At 39.4% G+C, this 19,733-nt stretch overlaps 2 protein-coding genes across 8 annotated transcripts in view; one reads left to right on the plus strand and one right to left on the minus strand.

Annotated features, from left to right (window-relative positions):
- The first annotated feature begins 31 nt into the window (after window positions 1–31).
- DMAC2L (distal membrane arm assembly complex 2 like) lies at window positions 32–19,526 on the plus strand. 5 transcript variants are annotated; one of them, XM_036839892.1, is made up of 6 exons: window positions 34–140; window positions 5,866–5,977; window positions 7,272–7,480; window positions 8,072–8,243; window positions 10,028–10,156; window positions 19,495–19,526. In XM_036839892.1, the coding sequence occupies exons 2-5, from the start codon at window positions 5,874–5,876 to the stop codon at window positions 10,140–10,142; spliced, it is 600 nt and encodes a 199-aa protein (XP_036695787.1). In that variant the 5' UTR covers window positions 34–140; window positions 5,866–5,873; the 3' UTR covers window positions 10,143–10,156; window positions 19,495–19,526. The 5 variants fall into 5 exon arrangements, with proteins under 5 accessions (XP_036695813.1, XP_036695787.1, XP_036695796.1 ...); XM_036839901.1 differs by lacking the exon at window positions 19,495–19,526 and adding an exon at window positions 19,459–19,481; XM_036839908.1 differs by lacking the exon at window positions 19,495–19,526 and adding an exon at window positions 19,444–19,463.
- CDKL1 (cyclin dependent kinase like 1) overlaps window positions 12,694–19,733 on the minus strand; it is a 54,572-nt gene continuing 47,532 nt past the window's right edge. For 2 of the 3 annotated variants that reach the window (XM_036839849.1, XM_036839859.1), the window contains exons 8-9: window positions 16,948–17,004; window positions 14,769–15,783 (exon numbers count right to left, since the gene is read on the minus strand). In XM_036839849.1, coding sequence (XP_036695744.1) covers window positions 15,484–15,783; window positions 16,948–17,004 — 357 coding nt within the window. In that variant the 3' untranslated portion in view covers window positions 14,769–15,483. Of the gene's footprint in view, window positions 13,397–14,768; window positions 15,784–16,947; window positions 17,005–19,733 lie in introns of those variants that run through there. The other variant, XM_036839869.1, reaches the window with a different exon arrangement.

Below are 19,733 nucleotides of genomic sequence, written 5' to 3' on the forward strand. Positions count from 1 at the left end.
AGAGGCCAATGAGGGGCGCGCCTTCACCCCACGTGAGAGCAGCCTCCAGTGGCCAATGGACTCGCGCGGCGGAGGGCGAAGGGCAGGCCGGCGCCGCCGTAGACGCTGGGGACGCTAGCTCACTCTCTCCTTTTGACGCTGTGAGTAGAGGAGTTAGGCCCCGGGTGGGGCGCGTCTAGGGTGGTGGTTACCCCTCTGCCCTTTCCCCTCTCCCATCGCTAGGCTGACTGAAAATCTGGCCCGCCGAGTCGGGCGTCCTCGATCTTCACCGCCGAGCGGACTCGGGGCCGCGGGACAAAGTCGGGATGATTACGGTGAAAACTGTCGTTTGGGCAGGCCCAGCGGCCTCCCTTCCTCCCGCCAGGCCCCGCCCCTCTCGACCCCGCCCCGCGTCACTCGAGGCTCCGCCCCCCTCCACCCCCGCCCCCCTCAGCCCCGCCCCGCGTCACTCGAGGCTCCTTTCAGGGCACCGCGATCTCCAACCCGGCTCCCACCCAGTGGAGTGGCCACTGGAGAGCCGCTCGCTGTCCAGCCCTAGCCCTCTCCGGACGGAGGCTCTGTCATGGCAACGCCTGATAGCCTGCAGTCTTCTGGACTTTCGTATATGTGGCTCCTGGCGTGCCATTCATTCATTTATTGGTCCTGTAAATATTGAGCGCCTAGATGAACCAGACGGCTCGGTCTCTGACATCATTTAGCAATCTATTTCCTTTTTTAAAAAATCCTGGACCGAGATATACTTTTAAATATGCTGTGCGGGCCTGGGAACAGCGACTCACCTGTGCAGGTCACTTCACCCCTGTTTATCTGTAAAATGAGGGAAGTGGACCGTGTAATGTATGAACGACCTGTGTTAAATTACGTGATCCTTTATCACCATGCCTGTTTAACTAAAATTTGTTCTCTCTGCTTGATGGAAGTTTTTTAATTTTTAGGGTCAGGACAGCTGAACAAAAATAGGATCATTTAACTTTATTGCTGGAAGGACTTATACTTGCCTGCGTGAACTTGGCTCCAGTTATTAGTCGGGTAGCTTGGGGAAGTCATTTCACCTCTTTGCCTCAGACCCTTCTCTGTGAACTAGGAGTAATAGCAGGATCTCCTTCATAGGACTTTTGTGTGGATTACACGAGATAAGGCTCATCAGATGTTAGCACAGTAAAGTGCTCGATAAAATGATGGCTTTTATTATGTTTATATGGTTTTATCACCTGGACAGCTGTACATATTTTCTTTATTTGCGAAAATAATGTGGAATGTTGCCTGCTTGTTCATCACAAATGAAAAAAATAAGAAATGGTTATTTTGTTAGTTCAGTTTTTTAGTTTTAAGCTAATTGTAGATTCCCACGCAGTTGTAAGAAACAGTAGAGATCCTGTGTACCCTTTACCCAGTCTTCCCCAATGGTAACATCTTGTAAAAGGATAGTACAATAACTCAACCAGGAAATTGACATTGACACAGCCCATGGATCTTATTCAGTTAACCGCAGTTTTACCTTTGTGCATGTATTTAGTTCTGTATAGTTTTTATCACATGTGTAGGTTTTTGTTTTTTTTTTTTTTGGCCGCACCGTGGGGCTTTTGGGATCTTAGTGCCCTGACCAGGGATTGAACCCCAGCCCTTGGCAGTGAGAGCTCAGAGTCCTAACCACTGGACCACCAGGGAATTCCGCATGTGTAGATTCTTGTATCCACCACAGGCAAGCTACAGCACAGTTCCATCACCACCAGGATTCCTCCGTTGTCCTTTTATAACTACACCTCTCTCCTGCAAGGCACCCTCTTCCCCATTCTAGTCTCCCTTTCTAAAATTTTGTCATGCCAAGAATGTTACATAAGCAGAATTATACAGTATGTAATTTTCTGGAATTGGCTTTTTCACTCAGCATAATCCCTTGAGATCCATCCAAATTGTTGCATGTATTGATAGTTCATTCTAATTGCTGAGAAGTATTTCATGGTATGGATGTACCACAGCATGTTTAACCATTCACCCATTGAAGGACATCTGAGTTACTTTTAGTTTTTAGCTATTTCAAATAAAGCTGCTATGAAAATTAGTGTACAGCTTTTTGTGCGAGCCTGTTTTTGTTTTTCTGGGATAAATGCCCAAGAGTCCAATTGCTGGGTCATATGATAAGCACATGTTTACTTTTGTAAGAAACTGCCAAACTGTTTTCCAAAGTGGCTGTACCATTTTACATTCCCACCAGCAATGTTGAGTGATCCAGTTCCTCTTCAGTGTCACCAACTTTTGGTACTATCACTATTTTTTATTTTAACCGTTGCATGGGATGTAGTTGATTTGTTACTAGGTTGAGTACAGAATTATACAGTTCTAGGGTCTGTGGTCAGGCTTTCATGGGTCAGCCCAGAATAGTGACTTTTTTACTACTCTGTGATTTTGAGCATGTGCTTCTTAGTTTAGCAAAGTGAAAGAACTCAAAATACACATGGTCTTTTTATAAAATTTTCTCTGCTTACCTTCTCCCCTAGGCTTGACTGTACATTAATTTGTTTCATTTAGATAATCTCACATCAAGAGCTCACCTTACATTCCTTCACCCTGTAATGTCTTTGGCTAGAGACATTTGTGTTCCAGCCACCACCCTCCTCAGCTAAGAATTCGTGTTCATCTTCTATCTAGGTCAGAACCTATGCGAAATTAGTTCAATGAGTGTCAAGTGATATTAGCCTAAGAGTGGCTTTTGGAACCTTTGCTTCTAATTCCTAAGCAATTGCTCTGCTGTTCTATTTCACTAGACTCTAGACACCTCAGGAATAAGAATTGGCATGAATAATGGATGAATTTGCAGTGAAGTGGGGTTATAATTTGGGGAAAAAAACCTCCCCAGTTCTGATACCACCCCACCTCTCTCTTCACACTTTTACTGCCCTCAAGAACGAGTTGGCTAGTTCAGTCTTTTTGACCACTAAAATAGCCAACGTTTTGAATAGCCCACCTAAGTAATTATGTTTAATATGTAAAAAAAGAACTTTCACTTTAAAACGAAAACTTGTTTATATGCAAATTGCGGGACTCTCCATATCCTATTTTGAGTCACACATTAGAGGTCTGATCTTCTCTAAGTCACAAACATAATAGCAACTTTTAGAAACTCTGTTACAAACTTATGGCTCTAAGCTGTGTTATGGTGGTAAGAAGAATTTTTAAAATAATTTTAATTCCTAAATTATTTATCACAGCGGTAGTTTAGTAGTGGTTATTTTTTAACTTGCATTTCACTTGTTTCTTTTAATTTATTAAAGCTAAATTCATCAACTCACCGCCAGAGGTCTCCTCTTTCCCTCTAGAAAGCATTCTCAGAGGTAGCTGCTTGAATTCATCTAAAATTCCTAATATCAATTAACAAAGTAGCAGTTGAGAATGCAAAAACCTACCAATTAGTATTTTTAATTTTTCGCTAAATAAAAACTTAATTTTCATGTTTAAATTATTTTATATATAATATATAATATTCTTAGAGATCATAAGCTGAAGTAAATTTGGTTTAATCTTTCCCTTAAGCTGAAATACAAGGTGGGCCAAAATGAATCAAGTGAAAGTACTTCAGTTTTCACAAACCTCTCTAATTTACCCGCTTAATGAGTTTCCCTGGTTTCTGCATGAAAATGTATCACCCATTGAAGATTATTAATTGCCAAATATTTATTAAACTTGCATTAGGGGATGGTGCTGTGCTAGGTGCTAAGGAAAATGGAAATGAATAATATGTGATTCTTGCTCTTCCTTTTGCCCTTCATACTTTTCTTTTTTCTGCCTAACTGGAAACTCTTAATCATCCTTTGAGACCCATCTCAGAAGACACCTCTAGTATGAAGCCTATCCCTCACTCCCTTCTCTAAGCTCTCACAGAACTTGTCCATACCTCCATTAAGACATCGTGTTGCATGTTATTCATTTGTTTATATGTCATCTATACATATATGGTACATATACTACACATTCTATGAGGACAGGAACCATGTTTTTCTCGGTCTCTCTCTCCTGTGTTGTTGTTTTGTTTTGCTTCTGTCTTGCCATTGAATCTCTTGCACTAAGTATAGCAGACATTCAGTATTTATTGCATGAATGAACGGATGGATGGAGATGGCATTTGAGTAAGGTCTTGAGGTTGGGGAAGATTTCCATAGGATCCTGGGGGACGGGGAGGGATGGTAAATGGAGGGAACAACCTGAGTTGAAGCCGGAAAGCCCAGATTTGTAAATAAGGTTGGCAGCCAAAGGAGTTACTGAGATGGGCACAGGTGGAGAGAGATTTAACGAAAAGCTGGAAAGGGCTGAGAATGTGGGAGGAAGTAGCAGGGGGAGAAGTTTGCAATAATGAAGGCAGAGTGATGATGGAGAAAGGGTAAAGAGGCTAGTAGATGACCCCAGGGTTCTGTCCTCAGACCTCAGCTCTCTTTGTTCTACAACCCGACATCCTTGGGCACTTCCTCAGCTCTAAGGTAGTTCCCACTCAGGCCTCTTTCTAGTCCTCTTCTTTTTCCTGAGTTCTAGAACCATCCAATGACTGAGGAAAGAGCCCTGGACTAATAAGAGAGAAAACTAGGTTCCAGTTTCAGCACTGCTAACAATTAGCCATGAAACATTGGACAAGTCCCTTTAAGCACATGCATTTATTAATACCCCACCTTGTTCCAGAAAGGATTTAGGGTGTCAGCAAGCTACTTATTATCAGGGCTTCAGTTTCCTCATCTCTACATGACCCTCAGTCTTGATGCTGCTGTCTGAGTAATATTCCTGAAGCATAGTTCTAACCATGCCAGTGCTCTGTGCTAAAATCTCAGTGATTCCCAGCCACCTGCAGAAGACAAACTTTCTGGCTGATCATGGGAGACCCTTCCCGCTGTGACTGTGCACATTGTCTCCCTCCTCTTCTCATGACCCCCATGTGCTGAGCCAACTGAACTACAACATGCCTTAAAGGTTCCTGCCTCAGCTTATCACCTGACCTACATTTTCCTGGCATCTTTGCCTATTGAAATCCTTGTGTGTCTTTAACTCGTTTGAGGTATTTTCCAGGTTCTATCATTTATTTTAACTACCTGGTAACTTGTTTTAGCTCACTCCACCCTGCATTAAGTTGTCAGCTCCTCAAAGGCAGAGACCATGTTTCATTTATCTTTGTTTTCCCCCCACCTGGCACGCTATCAGAGAAACTTGAATTCAGATAAATCAGGTTGAGACCCAATTCCAAAATCGCTTTCTCAACTCATAGCTATGGGTTTTTACAGCTGGAAATCATCTGAGCAAATCATCTCATTTTACAAATGAGAAAACCAAGGGTCAGAGAGGTGAAGTTACTTGCCCCGTCTTTCCCAGCTGCCCTTGTACAGCTCTTGCTTTGCACTGTTCTGGGGACACTACTTGCAGCCTTGTGATAGGAAGATCTGTTTCCACGACTCCTCTCCTTTTCTGGATGTAAGTGTCTTAACCTTGACACATTGCTCCTTAGGTGATTTTAGTTTGTCATTTTGGTACTGGAAATATAGATTGGGACTGGAGCTGGTTTCAGTAAATTTGTAGATGCACTGCCTGAATGGACACCAGGTGGCACCACGGCAGACTGACTCCAATTGAGGAGTGAACAAGTAGAAAGAACAAGGTCAAGGCTGGAAGGAACCATAGAGACCATTCAATTCAGCCTCTCATTTTTGCAGCAGAAGAAACCAAAAAACAGACAGGAGTAACTTGCTTAATAAGTATTGAGTGGCAAGTGAGTCATCAGCTTTATCAGCACAAGAGCACTGACTCTGAAGTTGTAAAGTCAGTTACTGTATGTATGGAACTCTGATTGCCAGCTGATGATCTAATATGAATACTGTTTTATGTGTCTAGGTCAAGTGATGCTGTTTGGAAAAATTTCCCGGCAGTTCTGTGGCTTAAAGAAACTCCCAAGGTCACGTGACTCCCGATACTTCTGGGGCTGGTTGAATGCAGTGTTTAATAAGTAAGTTACTCTAACTAAAGTGAAGAAACATGGGAATTGTTACAGCTTGATGAGTTCCCAGTAGCTAATTTGGTTATTTCTTGTGTTTCAAATGTTTTTTGTGTCGTGCGTGCAGTACGATCCTAACTTTCTTTTAAAGCAACTAAAACATACAAGCACTGAATAAAGATCAGAAAATAGATTACAGAATATTAACTGTCTGGGTTACAGGACTTCAGTGATTCTTCTCATTCATCCTTTCAATGCCTTTCAAGTTTTCTGAAATGAACACTTATTACTTTTGTAATCAGAAAAGCTCAGTAAATGTAATTTTAGAATATTTTATTCTATGGCTTCTTAAGGGATGTAGTTAACCTTTTGAATACTATCAAGGGAAATCAAGGTTTTAAAGTTAGTTGGGGGACTTCCCCGGTGGTGCAGTCGTTAAGAATCTGCCTGCTAGTACAGGGGACACGGGTTCGAGCCCTGGTCCGGGAAGATCCCACATGCCATGGAGCAACTAAGCCCGTGCGCCACAACGACTGAGCCTGCGCTCTAGAGCCCGCAAGCCACAACTACTGAGCCCACATGCCACAACTACTGAAGCCTGTGCAGCCAGAGCCTGTGCTCTGCAACAAAGGGAAGCCACCGCAATGAGAAGCCCGCGCACCACAATGAAGAGTAGCCCCCGCTCGCCGCAACTAGAGAAAGCCCGCGTGCAGCAAGGAAGACCCAACACAGCCAAAAATAAATATATAAATTTATTTTAAAAAATAAAATAAAATAAAAAGTTGGTGGCATGCTTAGAAATATTTTGAAACTGACAAAACTAACCTCCTTGTTGCTTAATATAGCATTAATACCACTAACTAGAGAAAAAAGCATATGTTAAAATTAATGAATATCACTTAATGACATTAATTTGAACAAAGGTTCAAAATTATTCCTTTTAATCTTTTGTCATTAATAAAAATGATAACCAAGTGTAGTCATTCATTCAAAACACATACTGAGTACCTCCTGGTGTGAAGCTATTGTGCCACATACGAATCAATGAAGACTCAATGTCTGCCTGATAAACTCACATAAGGATAACATGCCTTGACAGAGTTCACTTGAAAACAAAAACAAAAGCAAAAAAGGTAGCAGGTAGAGCCATTGAATGTTTTCTTTACATGGATTTCACTAATACTTTATCTCCCTCCTCATCATGTGAAGTGAAAAGTGGTTGCTCTTCTGTATTTACGTTGGTGAACATAGTTAAGAAGCTAGTGATTATAGTAAAACCTACCTGCTTTTGTTCTCTTGCCAACAGAGTGGACCATGAACGCATCCGGGATGTTGGCCCTGACAGGGCGGCGTCCGAGTGGCTGCTGCGCTGTGGGGCTGTGGTGCGCTACCACGGCCAGGAGAGGTGGCAGAAGGATTACAACCACCTCCCAACAGGCCCCCTGGACAAATACAAGATCCAGGCAATTGATGCCACTGATTCTTGTATCATGAGCATTGGATTTGATCACATGGGTAACTCCCCTATCATTTGTTATGGGAAATGCAGGTGATTTGCAGTGACATTTGGTTGCAGTTGACTCACTATTATAGTCATAGGTGTGTCCTTTTTGCCTTTTTCAGTGCAATCCAGCTTGTTTCTTCCTGTGTATGATATTTATTTTTAAATTAAATAGAGGTTACAGATACCTTCCTCTCCTTTCTCCCTGCACTAAGCTTGTCTCTACATGCCTTTGTTCTGTGCTTTATTGACTTAAAATTCAAGGCCTTGTTTGTCAAATTATCTTTGTCAAACTTCTGTCATTGAGAAACGCTCACTAATGTAGAAATAATTATATCCACACAGCTTCTGCTTGTGTGGGCATTTCTCTCCTCCAGTGCATTGGGCATCTGACTGCAGAATGGCCCTGTCCATCAGCACAACCTGTATAGTGAATACCTTGTATGGTTAATAGGGTGACTAACTGTTACTGTTTTCCTGGGGCTAAGAGGTTTCCTAGGACTTAGGACTTTCAATCCTAAAACTAGAACAATTCTGGACAAACTAGGATAGTTGATCATCTTAATGGTAAAGCAGGTTCTTAAACTGTACTTTTTTTCCCCCAGAAGGCCTACAGCATGTTGAAAAAATAAGGCTATGCAAGTGTCACTATATTGAGGATGACTGTTTGAAGAGACTTAGTCAACTTGAAAATTTACAAAAAAGCATGTTGGAAATGGAAATAATTTCATGTGGGAATATCACAGACAAAGGTATCATTGCTTTGCATCATTTAAGGTAGGTGGTCAGTGCCAAAATGGAAACTTGATAATGTTAAGGTGAATAATCGGAATTTAAAACAGTTGAGAGGTGGTGTCTTTTTTTAATTCTGAAAAATATAATTTATGAAAATGACTTAACTGTCAGCCATAATATTTTAAAACAGTTTAAATTATCACCCTTAATATGTTATGGTTGTATTGCATTTTTTAGGGAGCATCTTTTTAAAAAATTGACCTACATAAAGCACCTAGCATGGTTCCTGTTACAGAAAGCTTTCAATAAGCACTAGCTATTATACTTCCTCCCCATCTTTTAATTTCCCTTATGTTCTGCCAATAACCTCAGCATCACAGAAGTCTGAGAAATCTTAAACATTAGAACCAAAAGTACTAGATTGTTTATCTCTTACATTAGTTGAGGCTTTAAGGCTTCACCTTTTAATACACACTTGAGTTCCTTTAAGAACTTTCCCGATTTCTTTTCCTTTCTAGGTTAAGATTCATATTTTTAAAATTCAATTTACTTAAACTAAAAACAAAAACATGAAACCATTCACCCATTTCTCCCACTCCCCACCCCGTGCCTTTGGCAACCACCAATCTGTTCTGTGTATCTATGAGCTTGCTTATTTATTTATTTTTAGCTTCCATATATAAGACATCATACAATATTTGTCTTTCTCTGACTTATTTCACTTAGCATAATGCCCTCAAGGTCCATCCAAGTTGTTGCCAATGCAGAATTTCATTTTTTTATGGCTGAAACTACATCATTGTATACATATACCACATTTTCTTTACCTAATCCATCAATGGACGCTTAGATTGTTTCTGTATCTTGACTATTGTAAATAATGCTGCAATGAACATGGGGGTACACATACCTTTTCGAGTTAGTGTTTTTGTTTTCTTCAGGTAAATACTGAAAAGTAGAATTGCTGGATCATATGGTAGTTCTGTTTTTAATTTTTTGAGGAACCTCCATGCTGTTTCACATATGACTGCACCAATTTACAATCCCACCAACAGTGCACAAGGACTCCCTTTTCTCCACATCCTCACCAACACTTATTTCTAGTCTTTTTGATAATGGCCATTCTAACAACAGTGTGAGGTGATATCTCATAGTGGTTTTGATTTGCATTTCCCTGATAATGATGCAGAGTATCTTTTCATGTACCTGTTCTCCATCTGTATGTCTTCTTTGGAAAAACGTCTATTCAGATATTTTGCCCATTTTAAAAATTGGATTGTTTGGGGTTTTTCCTATTGAGTTGTATGAGTTCTTTATACATTTTGGATATTAGTTCCTTATCAGATATATGATTTGCAAATATTTTCTCCCATTCAGTAGGTTGCCTTTTCATTTTGTTGATGGTTTCCTTTGCTGTACATAAGATTTTCAATTTGATGTAGTCCCACTTGTTTACTTTTGCTTTAGTTGTTTTTGCTTTTAGTGTCAGGTGCAAAAAATCATCACCATGACTGATGATGTCATATTTTATATTTAACATGCAAAGGAGTTCTATGTCATAATATAAATAAAATATTTGGAAGAATTCAGCATTATTGATGTAATTCAGAACAACTAAACTGTCCAAGGTCTGGCTTAGTGCCTAGCATGAATTTCATTTAAAGTAGTACTCTAAGACTACCATTCTAAAAGTCATTTTGAAAGTGTAGGATGATAAGAACACATTCTGTGTGTAGCTTTTTTAAGTCAATAAAGCAAGTTTATTTTTAATGCTATAAGAGTAAAGGCCAAATTAAATTAACTTTTAAAAATTTCTCTTTTTGCAGAAACCTCAAGTATTTGTTTTTAAGTGATCTTCCTGGCGTAAAAGAAAAAGAAAAAATTGTCCAAGCCTTTAAAACATCACTGCCTTCTCTGGAACTAAAATTAGACTTGAAGTAAAATAATAATATTCAGTAAGTGCTTATTTCAATATAAAGTATCATGTGCAATTGTTGATCCTAAACAGCAACAAATATTACATAATCATCAACAGAACTATAAGAATGTTATACTACAACATTCTAGCAGAGTCCATCATGTAGAAAATAAACATTCAGATGTGATTCACTAAAGTTACTAAGTTAGAAGTGAGAATTTAGGTACATTAAACCATTTTAAGAAAAATGCAAACCAGGTACCATTTTAATTCTTATATATTCCTTATTTTATATCAATCCTATATAAATATCTGTTGATGTAGATACTTAAGAGTTCTTTAAAATGATTTAAATGTACAACAGATATTCTTTATTTTTTAACAGTAATTTGTTGCATTTTACTTTAAAGTTATTGAAGCATGTTACTATAAATATACAATTATGAAAAACTGAAAGCTGAATTTCATATTCATTGATGGAGTCAATTATGCAAAGTAGTCAGTGGTTGCTGGGGCATTCATATTGCTTCCCAGGATTTGCATGCATTTGTCATGATCCTGCATTCCTGTGCTCTTTATACCATACATCCTTTCTCTGAATGAACAGTTTCTGGCTAATTTGTCTATTTTGTAGGCTTAGTCTAGTGTCTTATTAAAACTAGACATAAATACCTGGCTGGATTTAAATAGCTTTGCTGATTGCAATAGAACAGAGGAAACAATGATGAAGGCCAGCAGAGCTATACTTACTTTTTGCTTAAATTAAAAAACTGCTTCAAACAGAAAAATTTAACATGTCAATTAGAAACTAATTTGTATTCCCTCATATATGTTGGATAGTACTTCCCATGAGCTCAAGGGACATCATAAGAAGTATAAGCACAAATTCACTTTACATCTAGAAAGCAGTGATAAAGAATATCATAAATAGGTATAAACAGATTTTTATTTTTACCTGCTTCAAATGGTCCTGATTCTATTATTGTTAGTTATATGCCAACTTGTTTGTGGATTTCTGTATGTTTGGTTTGAGTATTAATCTGTTGAATATAACCTTGACTGGAGATAATTTTAAAATAAACACTTTCTGTGATGCAGCATTAAAGCAGAAAAATGAATTTTAGTTGTGTTAGGAACCAGTTTATGTAAATAGCACATACCATAAATGATATACTGTTTACTAATATAATTGCCACTGCCATTTTAAAAATCAGAAAATAGTAAATAAAAAAATGATAAGGATGTAGAACAGTCTCATGTGAAACAGTGGCGATTCCATGCTGAAGAAAAGATCACAGATATGGTTAAATTAAGTATAAGCATATATTTAATAGAACTCATTAGAAATAAATGACCACTTCTATCTCAGGCTTGTGATTACTATGTGATGAAGCAACTGATTGACCACAGGTTAGTCTGGAGCTACTTTTCTACTCTGAATGGTATTCCTTAAAACTACTGGATAAATTAGGCTGTTACAGTCATCTGCCTCGTCAGGTACACTGTTGGGGGTAAGGAAAAAAAGAAAAACACAAAATGTAAACTATTAGCAGAAGTTGGATGTCCTTCTTTGTCATTTGAATCAAGTCTACATAACAAGAATTAGATTATACTGTGACTAGTATTTAACCCGCTATCAGCTCTATGCAAGAAGCTACATACATTAGGAAGCCTCAGGATATCACTGTCTGGGGTAGCCAAAATTATTGAACAGATGCCAGAATTTGGTGGATTACTTAGCAGTAAGTGAATAAGGTCAAATGCTTTCATGAAGAAAATTAACATAGCAGTAAACTGAGAATGCAGAAGAAAGGTTTTGAAGATACAGTAAAATACATCTTCAAAAACCATGGCGGAGGACTGCTAGGAAATAGCAGCACATCAATCAAAAATGGGGTTGAGCAATAAGAAGCAGACATCAGCTTCATATTGCCCTTGTGTCCAGGGGACAAGGATGAAAAAGCTTTTTGAATAGGAGCAATAGGCCAAATCAAAGCTAGTTATATGTCATCATTTTAAATATCACTGTACAAAGCTAGGAATTCTCAATAATATCATTTTGGTCTATTTTCTTATTAGTTGTTAACTTCTAGTTGTTAGGTTGGTATATACACACACATATATATGTGTGTGCACTATAGATATACACACATACACATACAGTGTAAAAAGATGTTTCAGGGAAAACATCAGCTTATAACCTTATGTCTTTTATGACCCAAGTAAAAGCTCATAAGCAGTTTCTTCCAAAACCCAGATCACTATAGTCCTGACAGTATCTCTGTCTCCAAGTCTGAGGCTGAGCTGGAGAGAATGAAGTACTAATTACTTTCAGGCTGGCAGGCCCAGTTCCTGTGAAGCCTGTAGTTCTTGTTCTACCCCTGGGTCAGCTGCCAAGCTTCATGCCATTGTTTGCAAGGGGAATTGGGTGAACAAGTTTAGATGGATTATAGTAAATCCATCTTGCCTGCAAAAATGACTAAGATGCATCCTTTACTAAAGGTAAAGACCAAAGTATATGTAAGAAATGTCTATAAACATATCATTAAATATATAAGCATGTAAATTACAGTCTTTTATGATCATCCATATGATTTTAAATATTTTAAACATCTCATATATTCAAAAAAGTTTCAATATATAAAAATCAAGAGCTAGAGCAAGCAGAAATGGAATTTTAAACATTTTGGTTTCGAGAACCTTAACTCTCCTTAAATACGATGAGAAAATCTGAAAAGGCAGGAGATAGGACTCAAAGCAACAGAGATCCAAGGAAACATATATGGGCATTCTGTAATCCATTTTTTCACTTGTTGCATGTGGTACAATTGAAGCATAAACTTTTTTATCTCTAATTTTGCCGGAGGTATGGGCGAGTGCAGTAGATAGTTTATATTCTGTCCATAAGCTCAGCTACTTAGATACAACAAAAATAAAAGTGAAAAAAATCCAAAGAAGTTTTTCCTTTCTGTTCTGGACACCATCGTCAATCAAGCATGGAACACTGCCTCTGGAATTTCCCTTCACGTCTTGCCAAGTGGCCTCCCCCAGTTAGTTACTTATGTTTTCTCCTGATGTTTTTTTCAACATTGTGATTTGTTTCCAATCAAATGTATGTTTTATTCAAATTAATGATCAATTCTTTTTTTGTTATCAATCTCCAAGCTCTTTAAATGTTTGGAAAACGGTAGTTAAGTTTCTTGGTGTTACAGTAGTACTTCTTGTTGTCCAAAGCTGGGAGGGTGCTGCTGCTAGTCAGCTGAGGTAGGTACTGCAACTGAAAATACGAAACACAGAGTTACGTTCAACGCCGTACACTTTTTTCATTATTGATAACACATCGAAAAGAGGTAAACAAACAACTTTTCCAGCACAGAAATACTTTTTTCTGCACAGAATCCAGGATCTGAGAAAGGACAAAATATTTAAATTTGGTCTCTGCTCAGGGGCGGAATTGAAGGATTTGGAGCTCACCCCCTCCCATAAATTTGGTCTCTGCTTTTTCTTTTCAATATTTATTCTATATTATAAAGCAAAACATGCACATTAAAGGAAATTTAGAGAATATGAAAAAGAAGGGAAAAATCTACATGTTAACATTACTGGAAAAAAGCATAGATTCATGGGGGTTAAGAGCTTGCTGGGACCTTAGGGATCATTTAAGCCAATATCTTGTCTTGTAGTGAAGAAAACTGATGTCTGGAGCACTTAGGTGATTTGCCCACCTACTACCTTAGTTAAAAAGGCAAAACTGCTCCTTTCACGCTGCCAGAAAATGTTTGAATTTATCGTCAATGTCAAATGAAAGTAAGGGAACACATATTTTTTTGTACAGTACTATATGGCCTTAGGTATCTGAAAAACAAGTACTTTTAAATCAAACAGTTGGGACCTACAAGCAACACACAAATTAGTTGGGTTCCCCTAGTCTTTCAAGTAAAAATACTTCCATCAAGAGCCTCTTTTTTTTTTTTTTTTTTTTTAAATTGGTGCCTATTTCAGTAGCATTTACGGGCAGGTGGCTCATCCTGAGGTTCTAGTCACAACTCTGCTACAAGTCTCACTTTCTGCCATTGACAATCCACTTTAAGTTTTTGTTTTTTGTTTTAATTTTTGGCTGCGTCAGGTCTGTTGCTGCGTGCAGGCTTTCTCTAGTTGCGGCGAGTGGGGGCTGCTCTTCGTTGTGGTGCGCGGGCTTCTCATTGCGGTGGCTTCTCTTGTCGCAGAGCATGGGCTCTAGGTGTGTGGGCTTCAGTAGTTGTGGCACACAGGCTCAGTAGTTGTGGCTCACGGGCTCAGTAGTTGTGGCTCACGGGCTCTAGACTGCAGGCTCAGTAGTTGTGGTGCACGGGCTTAGTTGCTCCGCGGCATGTGGGATCTTCCCGGACCAGCGCTCTAACCCATGTCCCCTGCATTGGCAGGCAGATTCTTAACCGCTGCGCCACCAGGGAAGTCCCACTTTTTAAAGTTTTAATTCCAGTTTCTTTAAAAGAAGGGATGAGGTTTTCTAAAATTCCTTGTAAGTCAAGGGTTCTAAGATTCTTGAAATAAAGAAACAGCAAGATAAGGGGTAACTCTGAGGGGAAAGTCTATTTCCAGTCTGTTTTGCATTAAAAGCATTCTTAATTTCGTAACTCTGGTCTCTTAGGGCCCTGCGTTTCATGCTGTACCTGTTCATAATGGACTGTCCACCCTCTTCTCTCCTCCAAACCTCACAAACACCACCCAGGTGCCACTCAGCATACTGGGCAGAGGAGGCTGCAAAGGGAAGGACTAAGACAAGATAACTTATAGCTTAAGGGGTACCTGAGCAGATCCAGAAGCAACCAGGAGCAGCCAGCTCATCTTAACTGTGGCTCCAACTACAGTCCATCCTAAATTATTATGGCTTTTGGCTTATGACAAGACACTTAATGTAAGGCCATTCTGCCACTTTACACCAATCACAATTCTCCGCAGGCTCCCAGAGTGCAGCTTGGATGCTGTGATCTGATTAAATGCACTGTTCTGCTGCTCTCACTGAAAGCACTCATCACCACATGTACACTAGCCAACTCTGATGATTAATGGATCAGGGAGGAAAACAGTTCCTTTTTTAGATAAACCTGGAATGCCAATCAATACTGAAGGTAAACACGATGACAGAGAGCTAACCGGGATAAATTTGATTTCGTTTTCCAAAGCATAAGAAGCACGCTTCTTGTCCCTGGCTGGGACCTATGCTCACGCACACCAAAAGCCCTGGCCCCTGGCTGGCAGCAGGGAGCTGCTGGGCAAAGTCACCTTTAGGATTCTGGGAGAAGGGCCCTTAGCAGGCAGATGTCTTTGGGACCCTGGTTGGTAGATCTTGTGACCTGTGTGTCCTCATGCAGGAATAAAGGTGCTGGAGCTGCAAGCCACAATTGCCACCTCAAGTATAGATTCAGACTCTCCACACCAGGTGGCAGGTATGAGCTTATTTGAAATTGCAACCTTGGATGCTTCTGTAAAGCAGTGCCCCATTTTTACCCGCGGCAGGTGCTTTTGGCTCTGTCTTAGGGTCTTCCTTGTTGATTTCTCATGCTCTTTTGCCAAATCCCCTATTTCTCTGATGCTGTCAAAATATGGATGCCGCAACAGCTGCTCACATGTCAATCTCTCGGCAGGATTCATGTGGAGACAGCCCTGAAAGAACAGAAAATACCCTCTTCTTACTTCTTTAAAATTGCATTAACTTATTAAAGTCATTTTTTTCTTCTTTGAAAGATTAAACTCTTCAGTTGGGAACAAAAGGGGGGAAAAAGTAGGAAAAAACACACCAATCATGACTTTCGTTCCTTCCACAATCATTCATGGGTAACCACATAATGAATTAATAAATAGTTTCTAGGAATAGTAACAAAAAAAATCATTTTCTCCACCTTGTTCTGTTCTTGAGGCATTTGGTGCTCTGCCCTGAGGGAGTAGGATACGATTTTTGAGTTCACCTCAGTGTCTCACTAGAATAATCCACCTAACCCATTTGGTTCCTTGCCTGTACTTAGTAAAAACTAGTTTTTTATTTAAAAAAATCACACATGGTAAAAATAAAATTTATACAGCATGCAGCAGTCTCTCTCTAGCACTCTAGTTCTTCCATTCTCCCTTCTAAAATCAGTTATTTTAAGTATATTCTTCCAGAAATAGTCCATGCATTACAAGTATCTATGTGTATGTAAGGAGGGAGAGGCATAACATACATCTCTTTATGTTACGTCATTCTTAACTATTTGCTTTGCCAGTAAATAGGCCAGAGGGCTCATACTTGGACAGATTAAATCTCACAACTACATACCCCGAGGAACTGTCTCATTTTTTAAAATAGTAAATGTTTTACATACTTTTTGAAATGGGTGGGACATTGTCTGTAACTTGCAAACATTTTAATTGGTACCTCATTTTACATAAGGGCTATTATATTTCTGAAAATGTGTATATAAATCAAGTTTTAAAATCAAAACCTATTTCCAATATGCTAGGGAGTTGGCTATTTAAAAGAATCCTATGGCTAAACATTTTTTTGAAGAAAAGGATCCTTTTGTAAAACAAACCACCCCAATCTTAAATTTCTATTTTGTGTTAATTTAGATTTCAAATGCAGTTTAAGTTTATTTAAAGTGAAAAATACTTTCAGATGTTTTCACTGTTATGTGACCCATTTTTAAAAATGGAAAATATGTATACTTTTCAAAGGAGAAGAAGAATTCTAAAAGGAACACTTTTCAATCCATGGATTGACATACATCATTCAGATTCTCTAGTGATACAGCTGCCGTGTGCTTCCAGGTCTGTTGGAAGCCATGATTTTACCTTTAAGAGCCCCAGGGCAGGATAAGAGATGTTTGGAAATTTTAATTCAAGTGGTTCCTGTTAAAGAAAAGAAAACAGGGAGTTTATTTACAGCATATATTCCAATATAAGTTTACCTCAGATTGAATTTGAGTGAGAGAAGCATCTTCCTGGCACCTTCTTCGCCTCTCCCACCCTCTGCCCACCCCACCTCCCTGTGTCTGTTTCATAAGCTCCTTCTCTCCCCACCTCCAAACTGCTTTTCCAAATTTTCTTCCTAACCATTAACCCCCTTCACTTCCTGAAGAACTGATGCAGGTAGCAAATTGTGAGGGAATACTAATGAAAGAAAAAAAACCCCAAAACACTCGTCAAGCAATTGTTATTTCCTTTTTTTTTCCTGCCTCAACTTATATAACTTGCCTTGCCTTGGAATAACTTTTGGCATTTATCTTGGCATTTATAGAAAGGGGCTCTGATTATTGCATTTATTGACATTTACATAAAGGGAGCTACAAAATAGATTTTTTTTCCCTACCCAGAAAATGTTTCTTGGTTTTCTGGAATAAACACTGTCCTCTCCTCCCACAAGAGCCTGCTGTTTCCCTGATCATCCTACTATTTAAAGAGTCTCCTGAGCAGACAATTCATCAATCTCCCTTTGGCCCTTTAAGGCTATTTTGCTCCAGTCACAGGCAGGAGACAATCAGGAATAATAAACACTATAAAGTAGAAGGAATGCCTATGTCAGGCAGACAGGCCAGTTAAAGAGATATACAGCTGATAAAGAGGCTAAAGAGGAGGGGAGCTGAGAAATTAAGAGCTAGCCAAGCGGAGTCAAATAAATGACCAATTCCTGAGTATGCAGTTATTCATCACTAATAAGAGTAAGAGATAGGAAACTCGAAAACTGAGGCTCTTAAGACCAACAGGGAAAAAAAAATCCTAAAGCGGATTTGTATCAGCCTTTGAGAGCGGCCCTCTCCACCCCCATAGCTAAACTATTTCTCTTGCTATTTCTGTGTGTTGAATCTGAGCACCTCTGGGGATTGCCTTGACATTGGCTTGACATTGCTGACATTGAGCCCTGCTGTCTCAGCAAGGACGCCTGGGACGAGGCCGGCTGGTTGGCTGTGATAGGATGGGCCCATCCCGCCTGCTTAGCCGGTTTCCCTGCCCCAGAAGCAAGCAGGCCTCTCCCGGGCAGGGTTGCTGACCGGCAGAGGGACTGGGGCACAGATGTTCAACCAGCACAGCCCCTGCACTACTTCTTCCTGTGTTTCTGTCAACAGGAAATCCCCTGCAGCACAACCTCTGGGAAACCATAGGAAGCCTTTTACACTGATGAAACTGATGAAACTGATGAAACCTGGGTTGTTTCGGAGGCTTCCCCGGTAGAAAAGCGAACAGGAAATCGCTAAGGGATATTTAGCATGAAACTGGGAACGTCCAGGTCACAAGGGAGCCGGCTGGGTCACCTCCCATATGCCAGGTGTCATTCCTGCTTCTGCGGCCCCGCAGGCTCCCAGCTGCCCCAGTTTTCCTATTCCTAGCGCTGCAGGAGCAGGGGTGGCAGGGAAGTGGGAGGTGGGAGACTTCACTGCAGGACAGGCCAAGAGGTTGGGAGAACAGACAGCTCCAGTGGAACTGGATGGAACTTCCATCTGGAAACTGAGCAATGGAGAAGGGTTAGTTCAGTTTGAAAGTACCTTCCTTAGGCAGTAGGAACTCAGGATCTCACAGACCTTAACTGTGCTCAGAAATGTTTTTGAGTATAATACAGGCTCATTAGAAGACTTTCGAAAATATTAAAAAACCATAAAGAAAGAAACAAATCATCCCACCACAAAGAGACATTCACTGTTAATATTTTGGTATATATCTTTGCAGCCATTTATTTCACAAACGTAAAAATCTTTGCCTGATTTTCCAGAGGCTGTCATATTATTTTATATTTATACATGTAAATATGTTTTTATTAAATATTTATACATGTAAATGCATGTATTTATTAAATATTTATTAAAATTATGTCAAATTATATATACTGTTTTGTAACTTTTTTTTTCATTTAGCAATATGTTGCGGACATTTTTTTTTAGGTGATTACATATGACTCTATTTTTATTAGCTATGTGGTACTTCTATTGTAAGGACATACCATAACTTATTTAATTAATTCCCTACTGATGGAACACTAAAGGAAATGATTTCTATTAAAGAATGTCATGAGAAATGCAAATTGAAACTACAATGAGTTATCACCTCACACCGGGTAGATTGGGCATCATCAGAAAATCTACAAACAATAAATACTGGAGAGGGTGTGGAGAAAAGGGAACCCTCTTGCACTGTTGGTGGGAATGTAAACTGATACAGCCACTATGGAGAATGGTATGAAGGTTCCTTAAAAAACTAAAAATAGAATTACCCTATGACACAGCAATCCCACTACTGGGCGTATACCCTGAGACAACACAATTCAAAAAGACACATGCACCCCAATGTTCATTGCAGCTCTATTTACAATAGCCAGGTCACTGAAGCAACCTAAATGTCCATTGACAGATGAATGGATAAAGAAGATGTGGTACATATATACAATGGAATATTATTCAGCCATAAAAAGGAATGAAACTGGGTCATTTGTAGAGACGTGGATGGACCTAGAGACTGTCATACAGAGTGAAGTACGTCAGAAAGAGAAAAATATCATATATTAACGCATATATGTGGAATCTAGAAAAACGGTACAGATGAACCAATTTGCAAGGCAGAAATAGAGACAGAGATGTAGAGAACAAACG

This window comes from Balaenoptera musculus, chromosome 2 (assembly GCF_009873245.2).
Source record: "Balaenoptera musculus isolate JJ_BM4_2016_0621 chromosome 2, mBalMus1.pri.v3, whole genome shotgun sequence".
Classification (NCBI taxonomy): Eukaryota; Metazoa; Chordata; class Mammalia; order Artiodactyla; family Balaenopteridae; genus Balaenoptera; species Balaenoptera musculus.